The sequence below is a fragment of the Grampus griseus genome (assembly GCF_964374135.1).
Source record: "Grampus griseus genome assembly, chromosome: 20".
NCBI lineage: Eukaryota > Metazoa > Chordata > Mammalia > Artiodactyla > Delphinidae > Grampus > Grampus griseus.
In genome coordinates this window covers 48,883,557-48,899,341 of record NC_139014.1, presented here as the reverse complement: position 1 = coordinate 48,899,341, position 15,785 = coordinate 48,883,557, and the positions used below count along the sequence as shown (strand labels likewise).

Genomic DNA, 15,785 nt, shown 5'->3' with positions numbered 1-15,785 from the left:
ATTGTTAAAGAAAACCAATGAAAAAAAGTCAGCCTTATGGGGCAAAAACGACAAAGCCCCTGACTTGTGTCCTTGGTACTAGCTGTTTCCTCTGTTTGAAACACTGTTCTCCCTTTGTCATATTCAGAACTCAGCTTAAATGTTACCTCTTGAGAATGATTTTACTTGACTACCCAATCTTAACTAGCCACTGTGTCCCTCTATCACATGGACCTCTTTTCATTTCTTTATTGCAAAAGCAATTCACACCTCTGATTCTCTTATTGTAAGATGTACACCCCATCAGAGCAGGGTCATCTGACTGTGTTTGTTTCAGATCATCGAGAAATGGAATCCTCAGCTCATTAAATGGTTTTCATTCATTAAACAAATAGATAATGATTATCTACCTATGGGAGGCACTGTTGTATGTAAAAGAATACAACAGGGACCAAAACATTAGAGATCACTGATTTATGGCACTTACCATTCTAGAGTCAGAGGAAAGTATCAAGAAAAATACCGGTAATAAATACTGGAATGATATGAGCAATCTATTGTTAAAATTTTTTTTTAATCTATAGAATAAGCCCATTTGCCTTTACAAAGAAAAAGTGAGGGTATGTTTATATACAAATAGAAAAATGTCTGGAAACATGACACCAATATATAATAATAATGGTTAATTAACTCTGAAGCACAAGATTATGAGATTTTTTTACTTTCTGCTTTGTACATTTTGATATACCATGAATTTTTAACCACAAGCAAGTATTAATTCTTATTGCCTTTTTCTAATCATAAAAGCAAGATGAGGGGAGTTAAAGAAAGGTAGATCATTAACACCAAACACTTCTGAATACTTAGGAAAGGCCACTAGATTCCGAGTATAAAAAGTAACCTCGACTTTAAAAACCTCGAAACAGAGTAACTGAGAAATTAGAAGAAAGAAAATAAGGGTAGTAAAGGGCTTACCACGAAAAAGAAAGAATATCCTTTCCTTTTGCACAGGAAGAAAACAGACTGAATGTAGTACAGATATCCAGGGGTAAAAAGGAAGAAAGCTGACACATTTTATGCCTGCCTTATGGTCTTAATTTTCATAATTTATGAGACTATCTATTGAAGGGAAAAAACATGAAGACTTGAGGGAATGGAGACTAGAACAGCAGTTGTAAAGAGCGCATTACACTGTTAAGAGATAAGTCTACCTTCTCGGACTATGTTACCCCAACTGGATAAATTAGTGCCAAAACTGGCCTTAGGAAATATTAATTCTATGAACTAGTTTTTCAAACTGGGGCTGCAAAGCTAAGTAAGTGAGTCACTAACGAGTTTTCTTTATAAACAAATAAAAATAGAATAAAAAGGGCTTCCCTGGTGGCGCAGTGGTTGAGAGTCCGCCTGCTGATGCAGGGGACAAGGGTTCGTGCCCTGTTCCGGGAAGATCCCACATGCCACAGAGCGGCTGGGCCCGTGAGCCATGGCCGCTGAGCCTATGCATCCGGAGCCTGTGCTCCGCAATGGGAGAGGCCGCAACAGTGAGAGGCCCGCGTACCGCAAAAAACAAAAACAAAAAGAAAAACAAAAACACTTTGAAAGCCACAAATACAGAAAACAGCCAAGAATCTATGTAAAACAACATCAAAACAGCTACCACAAAGCCCATGTACTTTATCCCACTGGTAAGACTATTCCCTGATACTAAGTTAGCTTTCCTGGGTCCCTGAGTTCTAACTGATATCAGATCTACTTAAAAGCTTTATATTAGGGGCTTCCCTGGTGGCGCAGTGGTTAAGAATCCACCTGCCAATGCAGGGGACATGGGTTCGAGCCCTGGTCCGGGAAGATCCCACATGCAGAACAACTAAGCCTGTGAGCCACAACTACTGAGCCCGCACACCACAACTACTGAAGCCTGCGTGCCTAGAACCCGTGCTCCACAAGAGAAGCCACTGCAATGAGAAGCCCGCACACCACAACGAAGAGTAGCCTCCACTCGCTGCAACTAGAGAAAGCCTGCGCAACAAAGACCTAACACAGCCAAAAATAAATAAGTAAAATAAATTTTTTTTTAAAAAAAGCTTTATATTAGCTGATTGGAATCCCTATCATGAAAAATTGCCTTAGTCTATTGAATTATTTTCAATCTTTAAATTTTAATAGGACTATCCTTAAAAGTTTAAAGTACACAATTTTAACTCTGTCTGCAATGTCCTCACCCATTCTAAACTAATCATGCAGTTCCTTACAGTTTTTCTCCTACAGGTGGAATCTTTAACTTCTCTAATACCTGTGAAAATCCTACTTGTTATTTTTAAAAGCCTAGTTCAGTAGTCCCAACTTGTGGGCACAAACTTCTAGTGAACAGTGAACAGCCAAGTTAGCAAAAAACTCAGAACACTCAAAGAGTACAAAACATAGTAAACTAAATATTAAAATGTCACATATTCACTATTTTTCAAATATATAAAGATCTACTATGATGAACAAAATGGCAGTTTATGAAAAGCATCAATGAATTAAAAATACCTTCCCTCCCATTATACATTCTCTTCACAGGTATTAATAGTATAATTACTAGCATGATGTTAAAAAGAGGTATGAAACCAATAGTTTCACATTTGAAAAGGTTGAGAAATCTAGGCCTAGTTCAAGTTTCTTCTATTAGACTTCCCTTACTGTTTTTGTATTAAAATTATAAAAATCTTACAAGTATCAGATCCTATCATCCTACTTTGTCAGATCCTATCATTCTGCCATATTTACTTATTTAAATGATATACCATATGCTGCCATCTGAAATTTTGCTCAACACTGTTCTTTTATATATTCCTGATAATATCTGTCTCCTGTTTATTCATTTTTACCTGCCACAATTTTTCTATTACAATCAAAATGTTTGCTTCCGATTTCTTTTGCTATTACAAACAACAGAATGTTGAACATTCTGAACTCTTTCTAGGCATTGGGTTTTACCCTAGAAATGAAACAAGACAAAGTTTAAATAACTGTTTAAAGTCACACAGATAACGGTGATAGCCTCAGGGAGCTAAACAAAGACAGTCTCCAAAACTCACGTTCTTAAGCACTAAATGATAAGTGGCACGGCACTGCCATTGATCAATCAATTTCTAAGCCATGCAGGCAGGTTCATTCCCTCCAAAATTTCATTACAGAATATATGGCTTGCGCCTCTAAGTTTTAAACAGAACTGTGGAAGAATTTTGTTAGTGTAAAAGAATATTAATCAGAGAGTTTAGTTAGCCACCTCTTCATTTTCTATACCCACTCAAGATAAGGCAATAATACTACAAAATACATATAATCTTAAGATTCTCCAAATTCTTCACATCATTGGCAGAGGTAGGAAACAAAATTAAGCATACTTCTTGAGCACACTAGCCATTAGTGATGAAAAAAGAATAAGAGATACAGGAAAGGTACACATTCACCATTCCCTCATACAAATTTATAAGATTTATGATTACATGGTGCTACCCATGTCTCCTAAAGTTTCTGTAAAAACCTACTGCCATCCTACCTGACATTTTTCTTGCCGAGGATATGGGCAGCTAGCCACACTACTTGATAATCATTAGTCTGAAAATAGCAGGCATGTCACACCAGTTTCAGAATGTTTTTCGTAGAGAAAGCCTCAAGACGGAGCTTCGCTGGTGGTACAGCAGTTAGGAATCTGCCTGCCAATGCAGGGGACACGGGTGCAAGCCCTGGTCCGAGAAGATCCCACATGCCACAAAGCAACTAAGCCCGTGCACCACAACTATTGAGCCTGCGCTCTAGAGCCCACGAGCCACAATTACTGAGCCCGTGTGCCACAACTACTGAAGCTGGCGCGCCAAGAGCCCATGCTCCAAAACAAGAGAAGCCACCACAATGAGAAGCCCGTGCACCGCAAGGAAGAGTAGCCCCCGCTCGCTGCAACTAGAGAAAGCCAGCATGCAGCAACGAAGACCCAATGCAGCCAAAAATAAATAAATAATTTTATTTTTTTTTTAATTCCTTATTTTCTAAGCCAGCTAAAATCCAATTTCTGTTGCTTGAAGCCAAAAGCCTACTAACTATTACAGTTACTAACTCTTCAGTTCCCACTTTAGACATCTCTTCCTCTGGGAAAAATTCCCTGACACAGTCATAACCTGCCATGCTACCAACGAGTTCTCACAACACCTAATGCCTCCCTCCATCATGGCTGTCCTCAAAGTGTATTAAATAACTATGCAATGAGCTGTCTTGCCAACTAAACTGTAACCTCTTTGGGAGCAGTGACTATTAGCTAATTCAAGATCATGTTCCTAGCATCTAGCATAAGAGTACTGAAAAAACTTTTGGAAACTAAATCAATGAGTAATGTAAATGCCAGTACACTGCTTTATTTTTGCAACCATTCTAAGTAGGAAGTTGCTAAAAGGGACGGCCTAAACTCAATAAATCATAAACCTCTTTTTTGAGGGCTTTAAAAACAATTTTATAACTATCAGCACATGAATTTTAGAAAAGGTCATTAATAAAAAGCAATCATACCAAAGTAATTTTGGATGATTATTATAAGGTCTGTCAATTGCATTAAGGCTTCATTACTCACAGGATGTTCAAAGTACGTGTGGCACTGAGGTTAAACTGCAGCCCAGGTGCAGCCAGTGCTCTCATCAGGAAGGGACAGTGCAGAAGTGGCAGCCAGTTGTCTCGTCAGCAACTCCAGAGGAGCTGCCACAAATGCTTCTGCTGTCCACACCTCAGATCAACAGCCAGCAGTTTTTAAATGTATACGAAAGGCCAGAAATAGATTTTTATTGGCGGCAAGAATGGCCTAATTAGTGCAATGAGTACTAAAGTGTCTCTCTTTGGTAAAGCTGAAGGGACACAACATATATATGGACCAGCTGGTAATATTTAGAGATGCTTGCCACCATCACACGAAAAAAGTGTACGAATTTTGCAAGGTCCTTACAGATCGAGGTCAAACCTGGATGCCTAGTTAATCTTCTACACAGACATTAGTTTAGAAGAATTTCTCTTGTTATCACATATCAACTTTAAGATTAACAAGATTCTGTCACTGGAATGTTGCTGTATCTCCCTTGAGTAAACCTTCACACAATATGTTTTGATTTAAAAACCTAGACGACCAGAACCTCATCAGGCTCATAGGCCAGGCTGTATGTATGATTTTTGTGTGCAAAATTTGGTAAGAAATTTGCTTTCAAATAAATAATATTAAGGTTATGGAGGAATACCTCTAGGATGGCTTTCATTGGCTACTGTTATTTACCAAACTAACATTGTAGAATGACTAAATTGAGTTATTTTAGTTTGCAACAATTACCAATGCAGAGACTTCCCTGGTGGCACAGTGGATAAGACTCCGAGCTCCCAATGCAGGGGGCCCGGGTTCAATCCTGGTCAGGGAACTGGATCCCACATGCATGCCACAACTAAGAGTTCATATGTCACAACTAATGAGCCTGCGAGCCGCAACTAAGACCTGGTGCAACCAAATAAACAAATAAATATTTTTAAATAAATAAATAAAAATAATACCATTAAAAAAACTATTACCAATGCAAACATACCGCTGGGAGATCAGCAAAAATTCTGATTGGGAACAGTTGTGACAAAACATAAATCATTTTTTTCAGACCTCAGAAAACGCCCAAATCAATACTACAGCTCAACTCTGTATGTCATATACCAGTTTGCTCTGGTATAGAACTAGCTCTGAATTTTCTCTTACATCAGGTGTTGGCGAAGGGGAGACAAAGGAGTTACCATCTCAGAACATCTAAAATAAAACTATTCCACCATCAAAAAAATGTTTGATGTATCCAAATCCTTGCTTAGTACCATCAAGGACCACAGTTGAGTGACCAAGTATACTCCCCAAGAAGGTCCCTGCTGTCCTTCAGTTGTATTTCTTTGAGAAGGTTGCTGCATTTTTTTTTCAATACCTCAACTTCTATAAAAAGTGTGAGGGCTTCCCTGGTGGTGCAGTGGTTGAGAGTCCGCCTGCCGATGCAGGGGACACGGGTTCGTGCCCTGGTCCGGGAGGATCCCACATGCCGCGGAGCGGCTGGGCCCATGAGCCATGGCCACTGAGCCTGTGCGTCTGGAGCCTGTGCTCCGCAACGGGAGAGGCCACAACAGTGAGAGGCCAGCGTACCGCAAAAAAAAAAAAAAAAAAAAGTGTGAGACTTGTACTAGTCACTAACATCAGATAGTCAAGATCCATCTTACAGAACATTAAATATTAGTAAGTTTAAGTTGGTCTGCAAACACACAGAACAGAAAATCAGACTGTGGTCTTTGAATCTAAAAATGTATTACATAACGTATTTAAGAAATTCCATCTTTTTCTGTTGCTCTTTGATTACACCACATTCTGTTGTGTATCTTTACATCAATTAATAGTGATTAATTAAAACTGATTAACTTTATCACTTTTATAAACTGGGAAACTTCAGTTTGTCAAAATAGTTTATATTTCAATTGCTAAAAGAGCTCCACTTGGATGTTAGTTCCATTATACTTACTAAAGTGTATCTGGAGGACCAATAATAAGGACTTCCCATCGGTAGAGATCATTGTCATCTATTAAACCTGCTGAAAAGCCTTCCACTGGGTTTTTGTTGAGTTCTGTGGAAAAAGAAAATGTTTATCAAAAATTTTAAGTAAATAATCTTCGCCCAACATTCATTACAGAACTTGAATATACATGTTATAAATTCTAACCTGTTAAATGAACACACCTGGATCCATTAGCAAAATGCTACCTGATGTCCAAAACATTTCCATTTCTATAACACAAAGAAGCAATGGGTAAAGCAAAGTATCCAGAAAATCAACTTCTACTGTGCCCTTTTACTTCTACCCTGGTTTCCAGCTAGGTTCTCACCATTCTAGTAGCTCCCTAGTGGTATATAGGTATAGCCATACAGAGAGCTTATTAAAATGCAGGTGTCAGGACTTCCCTGGTGGTCCAGTGGTTAAGACTCCACACTCCCAATGCAGAGGGCCCGGGTTTGATCCCTGGTCAGGGAACTAGATCCCACATGTCACAACTAAGACCCAGAACAGCCAAATAAATAAATAAACATTTTTTTTAAATAAAAAATAAAATAAATAAAATAAAATGCAGGTGTCAGGCCCATCCCCTAGAGATTCTGGTTCAGAGGGAAATCAAACCAATATCTCTGGTAATTCTTATGCTGTGGTCTTTAGGATACATATTCAGAAACACCAAGAGTGCCTGATACCTTTTCATTGGAATTTGCTGCTTAAGCAACCTTCATTTATACTAATAACTATATGTCTACATGAGTAAGTCCTCTGTATTCTTGGGGATATACAACTACAGTTGGCGTTCATGTGCGGCCCATCAGACTCTGAGCACAGAGACAGCAGAGGCTCCATCCATCCTGCCTATGTGTGTTGACCCCCTTGCTGACCAGAGTTTCCAGCACCCAGGAGTAGCTTAAGAATAATAGCTGCCCTGTTTGGGAAATGGCATGTTAGGAACTTGTGTAGAAATCGGCGATTTTTACAAGATGGCTGCTCTCACCTGCCGATGCCGGCCTTGAGCTGCAACATTTCCAGCCTCCAGCCAACCCTGCTCACCTCAGACTGGCCCCCAATCTGAATTGGCCCTGGCCAGTCCATCTTGTTACTGAAGACAGTGGTTTTTGTATACTGACAGACTCCCTCGGTTTGTCTCAAGTCCGAAGTCAAGGGGAGATTCTGTCAGCAACCAAAGATCTCTGTTCATTCCTGAATGGCGGGGCAGGTTTGTTCTCCAGTTCCAGGGCTTGTTCCTATACTTCCGTGCTCCTAAGGGTATAGTTAATAGCCCTTCGATTGTCTAGTTGAATATATTGTGCAGTGTTCAATACATGCAGCCCTAAAGCTGTTTGTCTTTAAAGATCTGAAAAATGGCTAGTGAACTCGGTGGAATTTAAATGTCAATAAAATTGTACACCCATAAAAAAAAAAAAAAAAAAAAAAAAAAAAAAAAAAAAAAAAAGAATAATAGCTGGATAGCCAGGAGATGGAAGCAACCTAAGTGTCCATCATCGGATGAATGGATAAAGAAGATGTGGCACATATATACAATGGAATATTGCTCAGCCATAAAAAGAAACGAAATTGAGTTATTTGTAGTGAGGTGGATGGACCTAGAGTCTGTCATACACAGTGAAGTAAGTCAGAAAGAGAAAGACAAATACCGTATGCTAACACATATATATGGAATCTAAGGGGAAAAAATGTCATGAAGAGCCTAGGGGTAAGAGGGGAATAAAGACACAGACCTACTAGAGAATGGGCTTGAGGATATGGGGAGGGGGAAGGGTAAGCTGTGACAAAGTGAGAGAGTGGCATGGACATATATACACTACCAAACGTAAAACAGATAGCTAGTGGGAAGCAGCCGCATAGCACAGGGAGATCAGCTCGGTGCTTTGTGACCACCTAGAGGGGTGGGATAGGGAAGGTGGGAGGGAGGGAGACGCAAGAGGGAAGAGATATGGGAACATATGTACATGTATAACTGATTCACTTTGTTATAAAGCAGAAACTAACACACTATTGTAAAGCAATTATACTCCAATAAAGATGTAAAAAAAATATATGCACGAAAAAAAAGAATAATAGCTGGAGCCTACAGGAACAGCAGTAGCAACATGAGATTTTCCTCTTCCGGAGAGAGTGCTCTAGCATGGATGGGGAATGACGGGGGCTGGGGACGAGAACAGAGGCAAAGAACTAGTGAGGTGGCGGGGAAACAGGCCATGAGGGCACCTTAGAGGAGACAGGTAAGAAACAGTTCCTAGAGACACAGAGCTTAATAAAGTAATGACCAATCCATGGTGAGCGTCATGTCAGGATTTTTTAAACAGCTTTAATGAGATATAATTGACATTCGGTAAGTTGCGCATATTTAAATTACATTATTTTTTTTACATATTGATATATGTATACAGCTGTGAAGCCATCACCACAGTCACGATTGTGTGTGCGTATAAATATATGAATCACCAACAAGCGGCACTGGTTGGCTCAAATTGAGAAGTGGGACAAAGCACACAGGAGAGCGATTGAGAGAGGGCTTGCTGGGAGGCTGAACAGGTTTGTAATTCTCATTTAATTCCTGCCATCATCCTCAAGGAGCTCAGTCTCATGATAAGTAAGTATAATACAACTCAGAGTGCTATAAAGACTGAACAAAGTGTGTTAGTAACTGAGAAGAAAATATTAATTTTTTGAGGAATCAGAGGTGGTTATTTCAACAGATTTAACACTCCAACATGCCAGTGAAACACAGAGAGAGCCAAAAGTGAAAGTTTATTTATATTTAAACGTGAATGGCTTCTTTTCTCAAAATTTGAGGGGAGATTTTTTTTTCTAATTTATAAGTCTAGTATTTTTGCCTAACTGGCAAAACAGATTTTTATAAATAGTTTTAAATCAGTACTGTTTTGAAACACAAGAAATGCATTTTTACTTTTAAACAGCTATTCTAAGACATTTTAAAAATACTGAAAATGCAAAGAAATAGTATTTCAATCTTGTTATTTTGTTTATCAATGCAAACATTTACTGAGTGCCAATATGCTGCAGACATACTGGGAAAGATCTGAAAGTCCCACTTTTACTGTCAACTGAGGGACAGAGTGGAGCATAGACAATTACAATCTGGGCAGGTAAATTCTGCACTGAGTTATCTCATTTCTAACCTTTCTCTAGACAAACACTGGTATATTACTTAGACCATTTTCTCCAACACTATATGCAAGAGTCTTATGGAAGATTCTATAATTTATCTAGAAATCACCTAATGGTTGCATTTTACATCAGAAGTTCAGTGGAATTTTATAAATGTAGGTGGGTAAATTCTTAAATTAGCATACATGGTCAAAATTACCCTTGAAAACGTCCTTACACTTTCCATAAAGTAAATTATTCCTTCTCACTTTTGTCAATACACCGTAAGTTCTTTAAAAATCTTTTGCACATTCTTTCCACGCTTTTCTTCTACAGGAGTGATTGTGTCCATTCCTTGTTTCATTAAGTAATGCAAAAGTAATGCTGCAAGATGTCCATCTATCTCAGTTTTGTCATGGCTTTTGCCCATAGCGTGGATCCTCATAGCCTAGATCCATGGGTATTTAACAGGCTTAATCTACCTATTAGTGGCAGATCGTTACCTACCTTCATGATTTCTTCAAGGTCCAATTCCTCCATGGGGCCTTCCCTAAATAACTTACCAAATAATCTTCTTTTGACTTCTGCTAAATTCCTATTAATCATACTTTTAGTCTGTACTGCATCACCCGGCACTTAACTATCAGCTCCTGATTCCCACAGAAGTAAACAGGCAATTAAATGCTCCAACATTAGTACAAGAATTTGGAGGGGCACAAAGAAGGGCACATTATAATCATGAAGAGACAGAAAGGCGTCTAAAAAGAGAAGAGACATCTGAAATAAGACAAAGGATTTTGGTGGAGAAGGTGCAAGGCTTACACAGGGAACATATACAAAAACTTGAAATATGGAGATCAGCATACGGGGGGCGGGGGGGGCGTCATACAGCTGAAGCTAGATAGCATGTCGGAAGGACTGCAAAGAGCCTTTAGAAGCCATGTTAGTTTAGACTTTATCCAGAGAGAAATGACGAGCCTTTGAAGAGTTTGTTTTTGTTTTGTTTTTAAAGCAATGAGGTGACCTCATGAGATTTACTTTTTCAAAAACCAATCTCTCAGTATATGAAAGATATGTGGAAAAAAAGTATGTGAAAGAGTAAGGCCATGTGATGACGAAGAAACCAGAAAGGAAGCTATTAAAGTAATCCTGAAAAGTGTACCTTTAGTATATGGTAGTGGGAATAATAAACAGGGATACACAGGAGATAGAATCCATCAACCAAGCTTGGTGATGTGGGGGGTTTTAGATAATAAGCCAAAATTGACACACATTTCCTCAAAAAGTTTATAAACATTGAGTTACCATATAGCCCAGTAATTACACTCCTAGGTATATACCCAGGAGAAATGAAAACATCTACCCATATAGGAATTTGTACCCAAATGTTTATACTGCAGCATTATCCATAACAGTCAAAAAGTGGAAACAACCCAAATGTCCATCAATGAATGAACAAATTATGATGTATACATACAATGGAATATTATTCAGCCATTAAAAAAGGAATTTAAGTGCTGATACATGCTACAACTTAGATGAACCTCAAAAACATCAGGCTAAGTGAAAGAAACCAGACACATAAGGTGACATATTGTATGACTCCTTTTATATCCACAAATCCGGAGACAGAAAGCAAAATGGGGGGTGAGGGTGGTGGGGGGTGGGATGGGACGGAGATAGAGTATGATAAATGAGTATGGGAGTTTTTGGTGGGGTGATGAAAATGTTTCGAAACTGAAAAGAGACGGTGGTTGCACAACATTGTGAATACACTAAATACCACTGAACTGTACACTTTAACATGGCTAGTTTTTTTTAAAAATGGTTAGTTTTATGTTATCTGAATTTCAACTCAATTTTTTAAAATGATAAATAGGTTTCTACATAGGGCAACGGGGTAGGAGTCTGTTTTTTTCTCTGAAATGGGAATTATAATAAAGATGTGCTGATTTTAGGGGTGAGGGAAAGAAATAATGATAGGTTTGGTTTTAAGTACCTATGGGGCATAAACAACACATTGTTTTGTTTGTTTTTTTATATCTTTACTGGAGTATAATTGCTTTACAATGTTGTGTTAGTTTCTGCTGTACAACAAGGCGAATCAGCAATATGTATACATATATCTCCATATCCCCTCCTCCCTCTTGAGCCTCCCTCCCACCCTCCCTATCCCACCCCTCTAAGGTCGTCACAAAGCACCGAGCTGATCTCCCTGTGCTATGTGGCAGCTTCTCACTAGCTATCTATTTTACATTTGGTAGTGTATATATCAGTGCCACTCTCTCACTTCGTCCCAGCTTCCCGCCCCCGCCCTGTGTCCTCAAGTCTGTTCTCTACGTCTGCATCTTTATTCCTGCCCTGCCACTAGGTTCATCAGTACCGTTAAATACATTGTTTTAAAAAGAAATTTGAGCTAGAGACTTGGGGTTATCAGAATATTGCTGATAATTGAAGCCATAAGAGTGGTTAGTGGCATCACCCAAAGAAGAGCCTGAAGTGTGAACTGTAGAGAATCTAACTAAAGGAATTCTAGAGAATACCAATATTGGGGGGATTAAAACAAAGAAGTGGCTACAAAAGTGACAGAAGTAGGAAGAAAAGCAGGAAAAAGCTAGATCAAAGAAGCCAAAGGAGGGCTTCCCTGGTGGCGCAGTGGTTGAGAGTCCGCCTGCCGATGCACGGGACACGGGTTTGTGCCCTGGTCCGGGAAGATCCCACATGCCGCGGAGCGGCTGGGCCCTTGAGCCATGGCCACTCAGCCTGCGCTCCGCAACGGGAGATGCCACAACAGTGAGAGGCCCATGTACCGCAAAAAAAAAAAAAAAAGAAGCCGCCAAAGGAGATGCATTCCAAGGAGAAAGTTACCAACAACGACAATTACATGCTGCTCAGGAAAGAGGGGGTCTAAATTCAGTCTACTGGGTTCAGTTAAAAGAAGGGCAAGGCTGCCCTAGGCCTAAGTATTTAGTTTCCGTGCAATGGTAAAGCAGAGACAGGCCATGCCGGCAACACTGAATTGACAAAAAGAAGGTGAAGCAGAAAAATACAGGTGGAAACTTTTTCTAGAAGTTTGTGATGGGAAAGTATAGTAGCCATAAGCAGATGAAATTCGAGCAGGTTTTTTTTAATGGGAAAGGCCAACGAAAGATGTTTAAACATCCTATCACATTTAAATGTTAACAGAGATACCTCATACTATATTTGAATCCAAATATAAACAATAAAATTTAGCTGGAAAAAAATGCAGATTTATTTTTTAACATACTCTTGGGTGGAGGTGGCCTTCCTAAGCAGAACACAAAACTCAACAGTCAGATTATACTACACAGCATATTTTAAATCCACTATAGCAATAAAGCTTAAATACAAATGAGAGACTGGGAGAGAATATTTGCAGCACAATAGGTAAAAGTCTAATATCCCTAATACAAATAGAGTTACTGTAAATCAAAAGAAAGAGTAAACATGCAAAGGGTACAAACATAATGGGGGAAAATGGAAATTGCTAACAAACACAAAAATCTAGCCTACTTAAGATAAATATTTAAACCAAGAAGTGCCCATGCTTGGGTTTCTTCTTAGATTCCTAAGGTATTACAGAGAAGTTCTGAATGTGACAAAGATAAAGATACATTTTTTTCTGAATGCTACCTGGACACAAGTAGAGTTGGAAAGAGCTAGAAAGAGCTCTCTTTCCCTCGTATCATGAATGCTAAAACAAAATTATAAAGTTCTAAAGCACACAAAACTAATCAATAATATTAGAAATCAGAACGATATCATCTTTTCTTCTTTTTCTTTCAGAGTGGTGAATGAGAGTGGTATATGGGACGAAGAATGAAAGAGACTTCTGGGATGCTAGTAATGGCATGCTGTACATAATATTTATGCATTTTTCTTTGTATATATAATACTTCAATTTTTAAAACTCAGTAAATCCCGAAGCGCCAGTGATTGTTAAATGAAAGTTATGTATGCATGCTGTGAATCTGGAAATCACTGTGGGCCAAAATGGTCTACAAACCATGAATTTAAAAAGAAATCAAGGGCAAGGTAATGTCCTTGAGAATAATGATTTAGATAGGTGTAAGTAATGGAAAATAATGCATGAGCAGGCTTGCTATGATAGAGTCATTATTTAAGAATAAGACTAAAAGAGAATGGGGAGTACATATGAAAAGTAAAAACTCCACAGTCCTGAACCTGAATCAGAAGTATCGATGTGAATTCACAATATAGCTTTAAAAATGCTGAGCTCTGTCCACTAAAAAGGTCGAGAAAAATGACCAACTCTGTAGCAATGAGAATCCCTAGTGCCCAGAATATGGTCTCCAAATATGAGTTATACTTAAAGGGAGCAAGGCTCTTCAGAAAAATGGCTGATTCCAGGTCTGGGGTAGGAAATATTCTAGGATCATCTCATACCAGATAAAAAGGAAGCTATCAAATAATACTATGGTCTTGTTAAAAGTACTCAGCCAACTTGAAGAGATTCCCACTGGCTCAATATGGGACAATTTGAGTATCAACATTTAATAACCACAAAGGATTCAAACATATGTTTTAACCCATGAGGTGAAAAACAGTGACTTAAAAAACAACAAACTAATTGGTCCCATTACAGGATGCTAATAAACCATTTTGTTATTTTGAAAACGAATTTTTTATAAAAAGGCGAAGGAATCAAGATTTATTCTTCCTTTTCTATACAAATGTTATTGTCAGGAAATCAAACAGTAACTACTATTTGATCAAATGAGTTATCTCTCTATAGAAATGGTGCAGTTAAAAAATGAAAAATTATGGGAGGGAGGCTCAAGAGGGAGGGGATATGGGAATATATGTATACATATAGTTGATTCACTTTGTTATACAGCAGAAACTAACACAACACTGTAAAGCAATTATACTCCAATAAAGATATTTTTTTAAAAAAGAAAAATTATTGAAACATTGCCATTTTTTCATTTTAACCTAGGCATTTTAGAAAGGACAACCAGACATTAACGTCTCCTGATAAATAAACCACCACTTACGAAGTGATCTCACCTGATCTCACCAGAACCCCCAGACACAATTCCCAATTTATAGAAAATACAGAGAAATATGTTTAAGAACATTCCCGAGACACAATTAGCAAAATCTATACTTTGGAAAATTCTAAAAAGCAAGGCCTAGAATCCTCAATAAATATACTGCAACAGGAAACAACAGAGCGGACTGAATTCAAACTTTTAAATAATGTATGACACGTGCACAAATTTAGAGGCTGACTAGATCTAACAATATTAAATTATTGTTAATTTTTTCAAGTGTGGTAATGATAATGTGTTGGTTTTTTACTCCCATTTTTTTTTTTTTAGAGATACATTTACAGACAAACAATGATGATGTTTGAGGATGTGCTTCAAAATCACAAGAGACGGGGGTGGCGGGGGGGGGGGGGGCGGCAGAGACAGATCAATCAAGAGTGGTTGTGACCTAATAACTGTTGAGGCTAGGTGAGCACATGGAGGTTCGCTGTACAGTCAGTCTACTTTGGTATTATTATATGTTTAAAGTTTTTTCTCCATGAAAGTTTTTTTAAATGCAAAAAAAACCCAGTTTTAATGTAGTCTAAAATAATGGTTTACAATATTTTGTTGATCATGTGAAAATAAACCTTCACTGAGCCTTGGCAAAAATACAAGGTGTCTCAAAATAACAACATTCAAAGACCCAAGTATGTCATTTTATACTTGGCTATTAAGAAAATAAGCTACTTTAACTGTAAATACCCTTTGCCAAGACTAAGTCTAACAGCTACAAAGCTAAATACAAACTGTTATTTATAGTCTAGAAATGATGTTCCTTTATGTCTCAATGGTTGTAGTCTCCTGCTCTGGGGAATGAGCATTCCCGTCAAGTTTATTTATGTATCACACAGCTGGCTGTAAGGTGCATTTCTGTAAAGTTACTATTTTTATGCTGGCTTCATTTTGAACTGCTGAAATCTCAGAACCTTTTACCCAGACACTATCTAATTACTCTTCCTAAGTATTGAGATGGTTTGTCAAAACAATTTTGACCTTATTATCAGAGGAATA

At 38.3% G+C, this 15,785-nt stretch overlaps 1 protein-coding gene across 1 annotated transcript in view; it reads right to left on the bottom strand.

Moving 5' to 3' along the window:
- UBE2G1 (ubiquitin conjugating enzyme E2 G1) overlaps window positions 1–15,785 on the bottom strand; it is a 104,686-nt gene that overhangs the window by 26,081 nt on the left and 62,820 nt on the right. The window contains exon 2 of the mRNA XM_082679592.1: window positions 6,531–6,633. Within this exon, the coding sequence (XP_082535718.1) occupies window positions 6,531–6,633 (103 nt within the window). The remainder of the gene's footprint in view (window positions 1–6,530; window positions 6,634–15,785) is intronic.